The 16818-nt window shown below is 40.6% G+C and overlaps 1 protein-coding gene across 4 annotated transcripts in view; it reads right to left on the bottom strand.

The window, feature by feature from the left end:
* The window catches only part of FYN (FYN proto-oncogene, Src family tyrosine kinase), an 82107-nt gene that overhangs the window by 26228 nt on the left and 39061 nt on the right, over positions 1 to 16818 (bottom strand). For 2 of the 4 annotated variants that reach the window (XM_029962709.1, XM_029962710.1), the window contains 6 exons: positions 15005 to 15262; positions 14347 to 14443; positions 9548 to 9646; positions 8343 to 8446; positions 4278 to 4427; positions 901 to 1065 (listed from right to left, as the gene is read on the bottom strand). In XM_029962709.1, coding sequence (XP_029818569.1) covers positions 901 to 1065; positions 4278 to 4427; positions 8343 to 8446; positions 9548 to 9646; positions 14347 to 14443; positions 15005 to 15251 — 862 coding nt within the window. In that variant the 5' untranslated portion in view covers positions 15252 to 15262. Of the gene's footprint in view, positions 1 to 274; positions 431 to 900; positions 1066 to 4277; positions 4428 to 8342; positions 8447 to 9547; positions 9647 to 14346; positions 14444 to 15004; positions 15263 to 16818 lie in introns of all 4 variants that reach the window. The other 2 variants (XM_029962712.1, XM_029962711.1) reach the window with 2 other exon arrangements.

Genomic DNA, 16818 nt, shown 5'->3' with positions numbered 1-16818 from the left:
ATTCCTATTTTAATATCTAGCAATTGTGTAGTTACCCAAATAAACCCAATGCAATTAATGCAGTTTAATGCCTGAGCCTCTCATACCACTGTGTGCAAGTGAAAGGAACCTTCCCCACGGATTAATGTATTTACGTTTGACTGTTTCAGGCAATATAAACTAACATTTCATACTATTCCGATCTTTTAGCTTTAAGATCTCTACTTGAAATGTTTATTTCTGCCAAGAGGGCCTTAAAAGATCCATCCAAAGCAAAATATATTCTCTGCCTTACCACGCCACACTTCAGCGAAACACCCCTGACCAAGCTTCTGTTCCAGAAATAATGAATCACGTGCAACTTCCCATGCATCTTTAGCCAATCCAACAGTTTGTGGGGTATTATTCGTAGCAATCACAGTTAAGTTAAAACACAAACCATCAGCTTTCTCTATAGGAGAGGAAATTAATAAAAAAAACACACTTATAATCCAAAATTATGCATGCATTGAGAAAGATGGAAGGTGATTTGTTTTTCAGAGTTGCATTGAAGTTCATTTGCAAACACTGGGTTTTGGATACTCAGGGTAAGGACTTTTTTGTTAGCTTGCAGAAAAAGGCTTCTTGGTATAACTAATAGATTACTATGTGAGCCTTGATTTATTATTAAGACAGAGGCAATTTGTCAAAATCAAAACCTTCCAAGAAAACACGGTATTTTAGTTTTCTTTTGCCATCAATTACAGTGAAAGTTGAAGATTAAAGAATTTCAAAGTCAAAGACATGATTCTAAAGCCATTTTTCCTAACATTTTGAGCATTACTAATTTTTTTTCTTGAGGGTTAGAGTGTCCTACATCTTCACCTTCCATCTTGCAATCCCCACAGAGAGCTATTTTAGAATAATTATTTTGCTCCATACCCATCCATACTTCCCCAAACTGCCCATTTCCCAGTCTCTTGATCAACTGTAGGGATTCTCGTGGAATTTCCCAGACATCTTTGGTTTTGACAGACAGATCAGTAAGCCTTGGCATTCCTTTATGACAGGGGACTACTAAGCGGCAGCAAAGACCTGCAGCTCTCTCTGATGGAGCCAGAAGTGAAGCCAACAGCAAAGGAGAGGAAAGAAAAAAAAGTGTGACATAAAACAAAAACAGTAAGCATAAAAACAATGCTACTCACAACAGCTGTTAGTTGCATACCACAAAGCATCCTGGAAGATTAGAAATTGAACACTGAAACATGTTCATTTGAGACAGAACAGGAAATATTTTAGTCTCTGCTTCCACAGCCTGAAATAGAAGGTGACTGCCAATGCTTTCTCTCATGGACTCAGAATTTCCCTTCTCCCACAATGCTGCATTAAGATAACCTCATAAGAAACTGGTTCACCATAGTACAGTATAAAAAAAATTAAAAATTATCTGTAAATTACAAGCTGGATTGTTTCTGTGCTGAGCAAAAGAAGAGAAGATTTTTTTTTTCTGAAAATCACAGCAATGAAAATTTGCTGGACTTCTTGTATCCTGGGAAAAGGTATTTTCTATATTCTGCTCTGTGAAAAGGTGTTTTTGTAGGTGTCATGTAAAAGACTTTTCCTGAAATTCTTTCTAGAGCAAACCTTTATTGGCATATGCAGCCAGTCCTACATCATTTGGGCAGGTTCATTATATTGTCTCTTGGAAAGCTTCACAGAAGACTGAACTGTGACAAAAGTCACACAAGATATTTTAGCAGGAGTAAAAACAATTACATATATATATAAAAAACCATATGTATACATACATATTGATGAGTAGTATATTACGCTGCACAAAGCAGACTACAATATAAAGCTTGCACAGTGACTTGTATCTTAAAACACGTAAAGCAGAGCAGAACAAGGTGAGGAACTGCAATTGTATTTCAGACTCAAACATAGTCTGTATTCTTCTGTGCAAGATTTCTTTTCAGGCAAGTGAACAGTTTGCCCATAAGTTGGGCAAGCACTGAAGCTCCTTGCAACACCAAGCTCTACCTCATCAGCACAAATGTTGTGTAATGGTGGGGGAATCCCTACAGACACCCTGACCGTGGACCTTGTTGTGTGTCCCGTAGCAAGACAACAAAGATCACAAAACAGGGAAGATTAGCCAAACAGTTGACATGTCTTATTCCAAGATAATTCCAAAGGGAACATTAGGATAGGGACTACTCAAAATACGGATTGTATCTTAAAAGTTTCCTTATGAGTTTGGACAGCTGCAAGAAGAAGCTGGAGGTTTTTAAGACCTCCTTCTTTTCTTTAATTTTAAAAAATAGCTTGGCATGCTGGTGCTCCAGTTAAGTCCAGATGGCACAAGAGCTTATGCTTGACAGGTCAGCTTTTTGGGATTGGGGGAATGGTGCTTCAACTTCGGACGTGCTGTCACTGGACTTAAGTCTGACAGCAGGACACTCTGGGGATCTCAATATTTTTCATTTGTACATCTCACCTGTGAAAGCCCAGACATTGCAGTTAGTTTTATATCTAGGTGAGAAGGGGCTGGGATAAGAGGTGAGTATGGGTAATAAGGGTACTTGGCAGTGCAAAGAGAGCACAGTGCAGGAATGCCTGTGCTCTGTCTGCACAAAGGTCCACTTTGTACATCCAGCTCCTGACCTAGGACTGCTTACATGAGAACAAACTGCTCACTCCACCTGGGTAGCCTGGTTTCCAACTACCTAAACAGGAGGGGTCCTCCAGCCTGGACAGCTGTGGGATGAAGACTGAGGGTGGGTGGCCATGAAGGGTGTCCTGCCAACAAGGCACTGACTTATGGTCTCAGCAGTGGTTCTTCAGGAACCACGCTGATCTTTGCTGAATCATTTGGCATCTTTGAGCTCTCCCTAGAATTAAATCTGGGCACTCACAAGGTATTGTGGCTAATCTACCTCCCACAATTCACAGTGCAAAGCAGGTAGTTAGAGGCAGCCTTTATGTTTCAAGTCAGCAGGGGCTTGCGTGGAGTGAGGGCTCCTTGTTCGCCTGGATCTGGGAGACAGCAGATGAAACCTCTAGAGTGTTGATCTGTACCGTGCCTCCAGAGCTACCCTATCTGGATATTACTGATTATGCCTCTGTGTTGCACAAAAATGGCTGTTTCTAGATCTATTTGTTTCTGCATCTTTGCATGGAAAATATACCACCCAAATAAGCTGACCAGAGAAAACTAAAAGTTGACATATATCAACTGGTATAGCGGGGTTGAAAATTATCTTTCTTACATGTGAGTTTTTATGCCTCATTTAGCTTAAAGTAGAGTCACCAGAAACAACTAGAAGTTCTCCCTGGCAGGATGTACCCATCAGAAACTGGGTGGAGAAGACAGCCAGATGTCTAGTATGAATAGCATAAGAATACAGCAGACAGAATACAAAGAATACAGAAAAAATGCCCCACAGAGAAGTTGACTTCCCAAGTAAAAATTATGAAAAGTTTTTGAGCAGCAAGCATTTTGGGTCATCTGTTAATATTATGAAAAGCTAAAGTAAAGGAAAAAAAAAACACAAAAAAGCAAAATAATTCAAAACACAAATTTCTGTTCAAAAAGAAGCATGGCAGTCTTCTGTGTAAGAACCAGTTGTCCTATGCAGGGGCTTAGGGGCCTTTAAAGTTGTATCTGTTGTACACTAATCACCAGTGACAGCAGGATGCATTTTTGGGTGGAATACTGCATGCCACATTTTAATTACAGGAATGAAAAAAAAAAAAAAGCTTGGTGGGTGGACACAAACAGTATGCACACAGAAACACCCACATTGCCTCATTTGTTTTTTAAATTAGACCAATTATAATTTAAATGCTAACACTGTGCACATTGAACAAAATTCAAGCAGGAAAATTTGACTCAGGTAATATATGCAAACCTTTTGGTCATTGCTTTCAGTGACAATTCCATAATGCAATTCCCTATTTGCTTTATTAGCAATAGTGTGCTGCAAAATGGTACATATTAGCACTCACTTATTCACAGGGAATTCATGCTTTGAGATGTGCAAGTCAAGTTCAGTAATTTTGTTTGCTTAGAAGAAGGAGAGCAGGCAAAACCTTTACCTCAGTAAGTGTTAGGTTTTAAAGGCTCTGCCACTACACTGTGAACAGCATTCAAAGCCATTTATAACTGCAATGGGAAAGGCATAATGGAAGATGCACTACAACAACCAAGACTCATAGCTCAAATGACTCTTTAGGGTATCTTACACATACATCAGCTCAGCAGCAAACACTTTTGTTTTAAAATACTTCAGAGTGCCATGTATTATCTGAAAAATTACCTGAATAATGCTGAACCAGCTGCTGAAGAGTTTCAAATTGTGCCCGAGTTGTGATATAATATCCACCATTGTCAAGTTTACGAATCTTATAATGTTTGACATGATCTCCTTTCATATCATCCCAGTCTCGAATAGACAGGGAATAGGCACCTGTTCCAAGTAAAGGAGAAATCAAAAATTGTAGTTAGCTTTTAGTCACAAAGATTTTGTTTCCTGGTCAGTTGTTACAAAGCGAAAGAGAAATTGCTTCCAAAAAATGCTTACCGTACCCTGAAAAAGAACAGAATTATTTAACAGAAGGAGATGAGTGTCAGAGAGATCTTAGGATGTTCACACCACATTCCTTTCACGATGTTCTAGAAAGAAATTGGGACTTCTGGATAAACGAAAACTCACATTTTAACATTTACTGATTCAGGTTGCTAAATTTACTTTTTCTATTCTAAGTTTCAGGTTACACTGGAAATACTACACTTAATGTAAATGACAGTGGCTGGTAAATATCAAGTTTTCATAGGAAGCACTGGAGAAAATGACTTCATACGTGTGTAGTATTGTTACCTAGATGGATACCAAACTTCTTTATAAGCATTAAACAACCAAATAAGCATACTTTGTACACCATAGTCTTCTGAAGGTGATACTAAATGAAGACTGTGCACCAGGAGATCTGCAAGAACTGCATGTTTTACTTCCCAAATCCATGCAGGGGCTTTAGAGCTTACTAGTGGGACTCAGACGCTGAAGCACAGGGATTAAGTGCCATGTGAGATGCCTCAGGACATGCTGCTTGGCAGTTTTCCCACAGGCTGTCACATTTTTCCATCCATGTTGATAACCCTGAAGGCATTTCAAATGTCTCTGGATACTCACGACCAGGCAAAGGAACCTCAGTAGTTTTAGGTGTAATGGTAGCTTCTCTGCAGGTGGGCTATGGGCTTGATTTAGATGCCCACACATAAGCTTCTGGTGCTATTTGGGCAGCTGAATGCCAGCCTAGTTTCTATGAGTGTTATGGCACTGTGGTGTCTGTAGTCATGGGCACTTGAACAGAACCCCAGCTTTCTGCTGACTGTAAAAGGAGCTCAAGCCACCTACGGAGGGTGTTGCACATTCAGGTGTCTTACTTGAGGGACAACCCTATTCAACATATAGTGGCACACATGTTGGTTCTCTACGGTGTCAAAAGCAAAGCCACTTTTTACAGCATAATGCAGCTTCTGAACAAAATCATGGCCATTTCAAAGGCAGCGGAGAAGACAAATCTTCACTCATGGCTCAGGTAAATACTGTGTTTACTCAGAGGAATTCAGGCATTAAAAGGAAAAGAGGTAACTGGCAGCTGCAGAGATCTCAGGAAGGTCCCTTCCAGAGCCTCTGCTACTTTCACAGGTAACCACGTCAGCTAAACGCAGGAAAGAAAAACCACGAGTAGACAGTTTTGTACAATGTGAAAGGTGACCCTGGTGTAAGATCTCTTTCCTGGATATCTCCTCAGGAAGAAGCTTCCTTGACCACATTAACTTGCAATAGGTTGCACTGGGGAGTGGCTCACTGCCGAGGGAGCTGTGGTGAGTAAAATGTCTTTACCCTGACTCCAAGGACTAGTTCTCTCAACTCTTTTTCAACTAGGAGTTCAAAGCTTCTTGAGGATCTGCAAGCACGTATTGTGCATGCTTTGTACCACTACTCTGGGTTGTACATTGTCAGCTTCCTTTCAGAATTTTCCAGGCAGTGTTCTCCATGTCCACATTTGTGAGTTTTGATTCACTGGCAGCAGCTGTATTTTCTTTAGTCACGCTCCCTGCCTATCTGGTCACTCTTTTAGATTCTTTAGGAAAATGTAAACAGTCTGTGGCTCCAGGTCTGCAATCACAGCTGCGTGGGTGGCCCTCTGTGGACCCCCGCTGACCTCAGATCAAGTTGCAGGACTGGAGCATTAGTTCAAATCCAGACAAAAACAAGAACCAAGATGGATTTCATTATTCATTTATTTAGGCTGTTGGTTATTTATACTACATGTTATTATCTGATGATAAATTCAAATATAAGAGATATACATAATAAAAATTTGGGATAGAAATATGACATTACAATATATCATACTAATTAATTTAAAAAAACCCCCAAACCTAAAACCAGATAGCCTTGAAGAGTGGCTATTGAAACCAGGTGAAAGGTTATACAGACAAAAGCTGATGAAGTATCTGGGTAGTCAGGCATTGAAAAAATGAAAAGCCAGCTCCATCTGATTTATTTTGGAAGTAAGAAGAGAAGACAACCCTGATCAAGGGAGGTTAAATTCACGCTAAAATCATCTACAATGATACTTTTTAACATGATCCCGTATAATTTTATTATTGCTATTATTTAAAGCAGAAGGGACAATTCTAGGTCACAAAACAATTCCTGCCTCAAGCCCAAGACAACTAGCTGGAGTAAAGCATTTCAAGAAGACTAATGGCAGAACACACCATTTAAGGCCACCCAGCCAATTTTTTTCTCTCTCATGAACAACAAGCTTGCTGTTTTCTTCTAACAACATACTGAAACACAAAAACGATGAGAAAGGAAATAGGCATTTTTGACAAAAACCATGCATGTTTGGTTCTTTCCAATGGCTTTGAAGAAAACTTAGCCTGAAGATGTAGAAAGCCTTAAGTTCAAATGCAGAGAAATGAAACTTGCTGCTCTAAGTCCACCCATGATGAATTACTCCATTTCCCCAATGCTTTTGTGTCTCACAAGAACACAGAAAAAAGCCCTGATTTAGCTAAGTAAACAGCCCTGCAAAATATATCCCCTATCACAGTATAAAAAATGGGAAAACCAGACTAAACTGATAATGTGGTTTAGAGAAACAGTGTTGTGTTTGTTTTTAGGATCCATGGCTGCATATATGAGCGAGTTTTTAAACTTGGCACAGAGTGGAATAAAGACTTGTTCCTCACACACATCATAGCAACTGTTGGTGAAAAAAACAGGTGGAGGCTATTTGCAGAAAAAGAGCAAGTTAGAGCCTGTCTTGCTCCTGGTGAGAGTGCCTCACTGCTCCGTGAAGCATGATTAAGTTGTGTGGTGACAAGAAATTGGCTGTCTGGAACAACAGCCTGTCTATTCAGATTTTGTATCAGAAACAGTCTTCAGAGTTATAGGCAGCAAAGGAAGAATCCAGTGACTACAAGAGTCAAAAATGTAAAACTTACAATTTTAGATGACAGAATGCAGCATCTGAAGATAGATCGGGTAGAGGGGAAGTACTGCTTCTCTCCTTTAAACCCCTTAACTAGCCATGACTCCAGCACTTTGCATGCTAAGTCTAGCTGACAGTGTGCTCTGATCAAAGCACTGACAAGTCAGTGCTTTAAGCACATGAACCATCATTAGACTTCAGAACTTACATGGAATTAATTCCAGTGACTTATGCCTCCCACAGCTTTTGTTTTGGATTGCTGATTAATTGAGAAATGGCCAGCTTTGTTTTTACTTAGTTCCAGTTTTCTCCTCAATAGTTATATGAGTTAGAGAGATCTTTTCATATATGTGAAACTTTTGAAGAAGATGTTGACAGGCCTTGTGAACAAAATGTAAAAGCAAAAATAGCACCCATCAAGAAAACTGGAACTCCTTCAATATTTTTAGAGGGAAGGAGGAGAATACATCCTTCCACTTGACTTCAACAGAATAGATACAGTTGAACACTTCATGAATATATTAATTAGAAATATATTCAAGTTTTTTCCCTGTTAATATGTGAATTTGAAATTGCTACATAATTTTTTTTCCTTTTCTTCCCCCACCAGCCAAGGATACAGAATTTCAAAGGATCCCACTGTGTGACTTGCACTGCAGATACCATGGGTTGAGCATGACAGAGGTTGCACTTTGGTTGTTCTTTGCTTTTAACACTCATTCTAAGACCTAAGATATCCAGACATCCACAAATACATGCAAGATGATTCTTATCCCTACCTTCATACCACTGAAAATGGTACGTCACACACTTAGCGCAATTTTTCTTGTTTATTGTCTCATTTGTTATCAGAATAACTTTGGCCAGCCTACCTTTGGTAGTTTCGCTTTCCCGGATCAGGAAGGTACCTCTGGGGTTTCCAAATGACAGCAGCTGCCTCTCGGCATCTTTTCGGCCAAGTTTGCCAAAGTACCACCTTAGGGAAGCATCAGAAATAGTAAGACAAATGCCACATAGCATTATTAATTAGTGTCACAGATCTCAAACATGGAGGATTATTTGTGGAAACTATGGTTACTCAAGTATAGTCAACCATTTTTGTCATACTGTGTCTCTTAGCAGGGTGGAAAGCCAGTGTGACAAACTGTGTAGTAAATGTTGCATATGTTATGCAGTAGCACTTTGCACTAAGCCTGTAATCAGTAGTTGCTGAGAATGCTTGCTTGGTATCCTACGAAAAAGGCAAGACTTGGACAAACAGAAACCAAGACTTGGTGGATGGAAGGAATAGACAAGGTAAAGGGCAGAAACCTGTGTGGCTGCTGAAGAGCAGTATTTTTACAGATGTTGCTATAAGCTACATATTTGACTTATACAGTGATGTATTAGTAGCCAATATTTTTGTTGAAGTACATCTCTAAAACCTCAGCAGAAGGACCAGATGTAACCACTTTACTGTGGTTCTCTATGAGGCTTTCAGAGTTACTGCCTTTTTTCCTTCCTGCAGCAAATGGGTTTTTTTGTTTCGCAATCAACCTGAAGTGCAGACTACACCAGCGCCTGCTCAGCTGTATAAGCTCCTCCACTGTATCTCTTATTTTGGAAATAATATGGATACACACATCACTCATTTTCTTTGCATAGATATGTCCTCATTATGCTGCCTGCTGCATGTGTTGTAGGCATCCTACTATCGTAGGATTTGTATTTGTTGATGCAATGCGCCCTCTTTAATAGACATGCAGCTGACTTGCACACTAATTGACTCAAAATATTTTTACAAGTTGGTTCAGGAAAAGCAAGGGCACCTTCTGGTTAAAGCTTGAAATTAGTCGACACCTGAAAAAAGGAAGCAGACCTATGTTCCTTTAGGTTTTCTTCCTTTGTTTTGACATTGAAAAAGCACTGAGCTTGTGCTTCTTTTGTTACTAATTACCTAATTATTTATCAGTGCGGTTAAGAACTGGAATAAACATAATGTAAGTAATCTGAAAAATCACTGCAATCAATCAAAACCAACTCCTCACACCTACTTATACAGCACTAATGGGTCTTTACAACAAAAAAGAAAACATACTCCTCTGCTTGGATGGAATCAACTGGAGCCACATAATTACTGGGAATGTAACCAGTTTCGCCTGTTGTCAAGGAACGGGCCTCCCACCAGTCTCCTTCCCTGCAGAAACAGAGGTGAGGAGAAGTGAGAGTGAGACACAGCTGTAAAGACAATGATCTGACTTTGTTAACTGTGTGGCATAAGAAGCCACAGCAACTCATCTCTTTATCACCAGCATGCTTCCAAGACTGCTGTTCATATCTAAACCCAAATAATAAACGTATTTCTTTATACCTGTAATTATTTCAGCAGTGATTAGTAGTGTAGCCTTCCAAATGTAACATAATGGCATAAAGAGGCATAAAAGCCCAGTAAAATCAGGTTTGTGCAGGCTGGATTTGGATTAGAATACTGAAAACTGTCTCCATGGCAATTATTTTAATACAGACCCTTGAAAGAGCTTATAGGAAAATTGCCAAGATGAATACTGTGTGCTGGTTTTGGCTGGGATAGAGTTAATTTTCTTCATAGTAGCTGGTATGGGACTATGGTTTGGATTTGTGCTGGAAACACTGTTGATAACGCAGGGATGTTTTAGTTACTGCTGAGCAGAATTTACACAGTATCAAGGCCTCCTGTCTCTCACCCCACCGCATCAGCGAGGAGGCTGGGAGTGTACAAGGGGTTAGGAGGGGACACAGCCGGGCCACCTGACCCCAACTGATGACAGGAATATTTCATACCATATGGTGCTCTACGCAGCATATAAAGCTGGGAAAAGAAGAAGGAAGAGGTGGGGATATTCAGAGTGATGGTGCTTGTCTTCTGAAGTCACTATGAGTGATGGAGCCCTGCTTTCCTGGAGAATGGCTGAACGCCTGTCTGCTGATGGGAAGCAGTAAATGAATTTCTTGTTTTGCTTTGCTTATGAGCATGACTTTTGCTTTACCTATCAAACTGCCTTCATCTCAACCCATGAGCTTTCTCACTTTTACCGCTCTAATTCTCTCCACGATCCCATCAGGGGAGGGAGTGAGAGAGTGGCTAGGTGGGGCTGAGTTGCTGGGTGGGGCTGAATTGCTGTCTGGGGTTAAACCATAACACTATGTCACAGCACATTCACTGCTAATTTTAAACTTCTATGAGCATAATTAACCTGAAATCCAAAGATATCAAAAAGCCATCTATCAACATGGCATTTCAGATGGCTCTTAAGGAGCACGCTTCATTGACTTGATTCCCTCTGCTGGCTACCTGGAGGAGGTATCTGAAGTAGCAAAGGACTAGGCTGCTTTTTCAAATACTTACAAAAAATATTGCAGAATCACAGAATGTTCTGAGTTGGAAGAGACTCACAACATTTAAATGTGAAGAGGTTCATGCAGGAGTATCTTAAGGCAGCGTTCCGTAGGCTTAGCATGAATTTTTGTCTTAGACTGGTGTGCACAGTGGGACCTGGTACTGCCTTTCAGACAATGTGTGCTGCTGTAGGATGTTGTCCTAGTTAGAACAGCTGGGACCAGTTCATCACTGTGTGGGTGTAACCCAAACTGTGTATTCTACACCCTCCATGCCATTTACCAGAAACTGTTAACCGTAGACCACTTGCAGCAGCTGCCCAGAGCACACCTGGCCCCTGCAGGCTATAAACTGGGTGTTAAGAGGCCTGTGAGATAGGAGCATGCTCCTGTCCTCACACCCATGACTTACAATCACTCATTGTGGAATTCCCCACCCTGGGGGGAGATACTGGGCACTCCTGCCTGAACATGAGTGTATATAATCTTGGGGTCTTGGGACTTCTGGTACCATTCGTTGGATCCAGAGGAGGACCAGAACCTCGACTGGACTGCAACCACCATTCTCGACTGGACTGTGACAGCACTCTCACCAACAGGTTTTCCCTTTCCTTTTACCCTGGACTCAGGGGGACCACGTGGGGCTCAGCACAGGGGCCAATGAACACCACTCTGTTCGTGCCCCAGGGTGTTGGGTTATACATCTGGGTTTTGTGGGTTAAAAGCAATTGTTTGTCTATATAATTGTATTTATGGTATTATTTTTATAAAATTGTAACTCTGACTTATTGTCTCTTTGGAGTTGGGTTCATTTCTGCTGCTGGTTTACCTTTAAACCAGCACAGATGTGCAGCTTTAAGAGAAGTTTATTTTTCAGCTTTTTACAGGATGCAATGATTTGGGACTTAGCAATTTGTCTTTCATTCTCAGCACCAGATTCACCAGTATTTAACTCCTACCGCTAATAATAAGCATTTTCTTTTCTATTTCTGGACTGCTTAGAAACTCTTTCACAGTTCCCCTCTCTGTAAACCAGAATTTTGTTCACTAAATAAAGCATTATTATCAAATGTGGCCAGAGAATTCAGCCTCTTCTGGAAGCAAGCAGTTACAGAAAATGCACTGTCTAAGCTATTACCGGCAAGAAAGGTTGTGACAAGGTGGGTTCTTACTTTAAATTTTCAACTCCACTTTCTTCAACAGTTTGAAGGAGCATGAACTCTAAGGAAAACAACTAAAAACCAGCTGTGATTAGTCAAAAAGGAGCTTCTTCCAATTTTACAGTTCAAAAAATGTGAAGAATAAATAGCTTTTGTAGAGGCTGGCAGTTGACACTATTTTAATACACCCTGTATGAATTACTATGGCAGACAAATAGCCCTATCTGTTTGCATCCCTAATTTTACCAGCTGAAGTGCTAACCTTTCCCCCATATGCTGCTGTAGAATATTTCTGAGACAATATGCTATACTGTGGTTGATAAATTGTACCATTCCATTTCTTCTCCTTACTGTACAGAGAGTCCACTAGATGGAGGTATTTTGTCATATCTAGGGAGGGGAAAAGAAGCCCTGTAGATGATCACAAAATCAGCAACAACCCCCTCCGCTTTGATAGAGAAGCTTAAATCTCTCAAAGCATTGCCAGAAAGGAGGAATGCAGGCTTTTTTCACAGCTCTTAATTTTAGACATGCAGCTGAAGTAGGAGGAAATTAGCCAGTGGGGCTAGACAGGGTGTGTGGGAGTGGCGGTGGGGATGCTGGGCATAGCTGAGTGTTTTGGAGCCCCAAAGTCAGACTCTGCTCTGAACCACTCCGCAAGTACCTTCCCCCCCCCGACTGCCTCTAGTATAATTTCTGACTTCAAATCATGTATGCCATTTCAGGTATTGCTGCCCTGAATGTTTACTTCAAAGCACAAATCAAATTTGTTGAGCACTAAAGAAAAATCCAAATCCCTCCAAAAATTCCAGACAAACTAGTTTTATGGACATATATGCTTTCTGTTTGCAAGCACCATTGGCAGACACATAAAAAATGGGCTTGCATATAATTTCTGATACAAGTGAAGAGAGGAAGCATTCTTAAAGAAACACAGCCTTCTGGAGGTCCCCAGCCTGGATGTCACTACTCCAGGAGTGTGGTTAGGTCCATGTTTAAATGCAGAGCTGACTACAATGGATACTGAACTTCTATAATCCTACAGAAAAATCAGTGGATGTTTGGTCTTTTGTTAGAAAACCTTCTTCCAGGCAGTAATTACCTGCACCAAAATGCATGTACTGCAGCCATTCACATGTAGGAGAATCTCTCTGTCTCACCGATTTCAAGGATGATTGCCCTGCAAGCCCCTGTGAGCATCCCCTGATTTCATCAACTGGCATATGTATTTATAATGTGTGGAACTTCTTCTTGTTTAAGTTATAGCATAGTTTGTACAAGGTTAGGAAAGCAGCAGGCAATGTGAACAAAAATGGATGATATGTTAAAAAAGGGTTTGTTTTCAAGCACTGATTTAGAAGTAGAAAGGTTTTAAACTCCTTCTCCCTTTACTAATCATAACTGAAGTTTCCGTGCTTTCATCTACATCAAAGCCCTTCAGCTTCATGAAATATTCCACAGAATTACCTGATTTTTTTTAACTTCAATGCACATTGAGCCAACTCCAACCCTGCAGTTGTTATATTAAAATTAACAGGAGTTGCACCGGGGATGGATTTGCCTCATTGTCACACAGTGTAAGAAAAAAAGAGACCAATATTACAAAGCCTTTAGAAAGTGACATTGTTGTTAACCCATTTTTACTTCTTCATGATAGCAATACTGAACATAACACAGAGCCTGCCACTTTATGTTCTTAGCCAAGAATTACAAGATGTTCAGATATAGGTCAGTAGCACAGTGAATTTTAGATGTTATTTTTAAGTTGCTAAGGGATTTTTTTTCTATGGGCAGTTGATAAAATTAATTTTAACTTGATGATTTCCAGGATAGAAGTGTGGTTTTCATGTCAGATGCAACTGTGCAATGGTAACAGAACTTCCTAACATGTTCTGACTGCATGACCTACCTTTAAGAGGAAAAAAAATGCTTTTAAACCTGGCACGCAAGTCTGGATAGTGCCTCTTTTGTGAATCAGTTTTTTACTCATTTCTATGTGGAGATACTTGCATCAGATTGCAAAAAGTGTTAGTACCTGCCTTGCAGAACTTCTGCGGCTACTGGTAAAGTACAGAGCTGGTAGTCTCAGTTCTGAATGTGGGATTACTGTAAAATGTAAGCAGTGAATCACACAATCTCACACTTATTTTTGAAGTAAAGCTGCATGTGGTCGAAGTTTTTTTTTCCCCTAACAATAAAGCACTTTGCAAAAGTGCACTAAATGCAAGGACAAGTAAGTAAGCATAGAGTAAAACCCCTCCATATCTTGAATATCCAACATCAGATTTTAAAAATAACATAAGCAAACATGATTGTAAACATTATAGGTTCGAAAGTATTAATTTCCCAGCCTAAAACTTACGAGCTGTTAAGTATCTGGAATTTTTCTCCTTTGTGAAAACTCAAGTCATCTTCTGTTCTTGCTTCATAGTCATAAAGTGCCACAAAAAGAGTTACACCTAAGGGAAAAGATAGGTGCGTTATACTCTATCACAAAAAGCAGGAGGGAAAGGAACCTGGAGAGATGAGGTGGCTAAGCAACATGTAAGCTACTCAGGTTGCAGAAGAGCAAAATAAACTAAACCCTCCTACTTTTTGAACAATCATTCTAATTCCTCTTGTCTTACGCAGCCGGCAGGCACTCCACCTCCTTCACTCCATACAGTCACAGATCCCCAAATGGGCAAAGGGGGTTTGAAGAGAGAGTGTAGACACAGCCATGCCAAGTATTTCCTGTTAACAATTTGAGGTGGCTCAGCCCACACTTTCCATTCTCTGCTAGAGCGATGAGGCAGTTAGCCAAACTCAGTAAGTACACATAATTTCTCACCTCCCAAGTGAACTAGCACCTGCAAATTAGCAAAGGTAAGGATGAAGACTCAACTCCACCCCTACTTCAGTTCTTTACACTGTTTCATGAAATAACTCTCCCCAAAAGCAGCATGCTGAGACAGTCATGTCTCTGCTGTAGGCACGATTGACACTCACTAAGAGAACTAAAATAAAACTTTCAAACTCACCTGTTCCTCCTCTTGTACGCAGGGTCCCTGTATGAGAGGAAGAATTGACTCCACCAAACACAGTAAGTCCTTGGCCTCCTGTGGCATGGAAGTTGTTGTAGTTTGGGATTGAAGTCACACCAAAGCTAGGATAGTGCTGTGGAGTGGGATCTGTCCCATAGCGGTAGCCTGAGCTTTGAGTTAAACTGCCATCCCTCTCGTCAGTCAGTTTTGTTGCTTCTTTATCCTTACATTGCACACAGCCCATTATCTAAAATCCTAGGAGAGGAAGGGAAGGACAGGTGTTTATATGTTGATGCTCACCAGGTCTCCCCCAAACACACATATGATGAGGCTCAAATTAAGTTCACTGCTCAAAAGTTAAGTACTTTGAAAAAACCCTGCAGTGGTTTGAATATAAACAGCAACATGTTGGAAAAAAGCTCACACAAAATCTCCCTTTTGGTAGTTTCCCACTCATGCCTGGGGAAGAGGTCCTGCCTGCTCTTAGGGTAGTGTCAGATCTCTGCCAAGCCCTGCCAGGCAATAGCTTGCACGGTGGGCAAAAGAGGATGAAATCCCTCTTGCTCGCTCTTCACCAGGAGGGTATGACTGACAGGCAAAGGACTCAGCCAAAAAAGTGCAGCTTGAGGTGTTCAAGTCTGCCCCCCACCACACAGAATGAGGCACTTGGCTCATGGTTCATATTTGACCTTGCCAACTACCCAGGAGCAGACTTCACCTAAAGACAATACAATCTTCTTCCATTGCTGGAGCTCTGCATGGCAAGCAGAAAAGCAGTCACGGTGCACCAATAGTTATTACAGCACAGGAAAGTAGTAGGGAGCTATTAGAGGACAGAACTAAAACAAACTGAAGGCTAGAACCTGCCAATAGCAGAAGGTGGGGCTGCCAAAGGTACACACATTAAGAAACTAGAGAAAGTCCCAGAAGAATTAACACGTCAAATGAAGAGCATCTCAAAGGCTGGATCCCGGAAAGGATGAAAACAAGAGTGTTTGAAAAGGTTGCTCTAAGTTTTTTTAATTCTTATATCCTCTTGTTCCACACACTCATGGGGCATTACCAGAGCCTGGGTTAATCTCTCTTAATTTTAGGTCCTGTCTCTCTCTACATAGAAGGAGACAGAGGGTGATTCACCACATCTTAGAAGCAGTCCTGAAAGGAGGTCAGTCCTGTTACCTTTCATCTGCTAGCTCTAACATTTTATAAGCCATGTGCTGGGGTTACCGAACTCTTTCCTATTGACTCAAGCTGATCCTAGGCACAAAACCTGAGTTTCTGAAGCTGGGTGTGATTAATCTAGGGAATCAGATATTTATCTGGATGCATCCTTGATCTGAACCAGTATAGTGACTCTTTAGATGTAACCTGGTGCAAAAACAACATACTCTAAACACTGAGGCTGGAAGAGCAGTAACAAAAGAAAATCTTTAAAAAACTAGACTTACTAGACAAACTTTTTCCAGAATATATAAATAGACAGGGAGAAAATGTGGAGAACAGAAAAAAAAAAGTGTAGTGAAGTGCATTTTTTTTGCCCCATATTTCTCTTTCAGACTTCAGCCCATATCTGTCACTTAGGGTAAATAAAAAGCCTATGTTTTTTTAAATTTCCTAATTTTTCTGTAGCTGCCAGGCTGGTTATTTTCTATGCCTTACCCCAACATTAACACAGGAAGTTGGTTTTGACAAATTCATGGGATTCAGAAAAAACATGTTTCATGAGTGCTAATGCTTGAAAAATTATGCAGCAGCTCCCTGTTTGTTTGTGACAATCCACAGTCTTGATATCTGTTTCCTACCTCTAACCT

This window comes from Manacus vitellinus, unplaced genomic scaffold (genome assembly GCF_001715985.3).
Source record: "Manacus vitellinus isolate BGI_N305 unplaced genomic scaffold, ASM171598v3 scaffold_4_pilon, whole genome shotgun sequence".
In the NCBI taxonomy this organism is placed as follows: Eukaryota; Metazoa; Chordata; class Aves; order Passeriformes; family Pipridae; genus Manacus; species Manacus vitellinus.
This window is presented reverse-complemented; position numbering and strand designations above follow the sequence as displayed.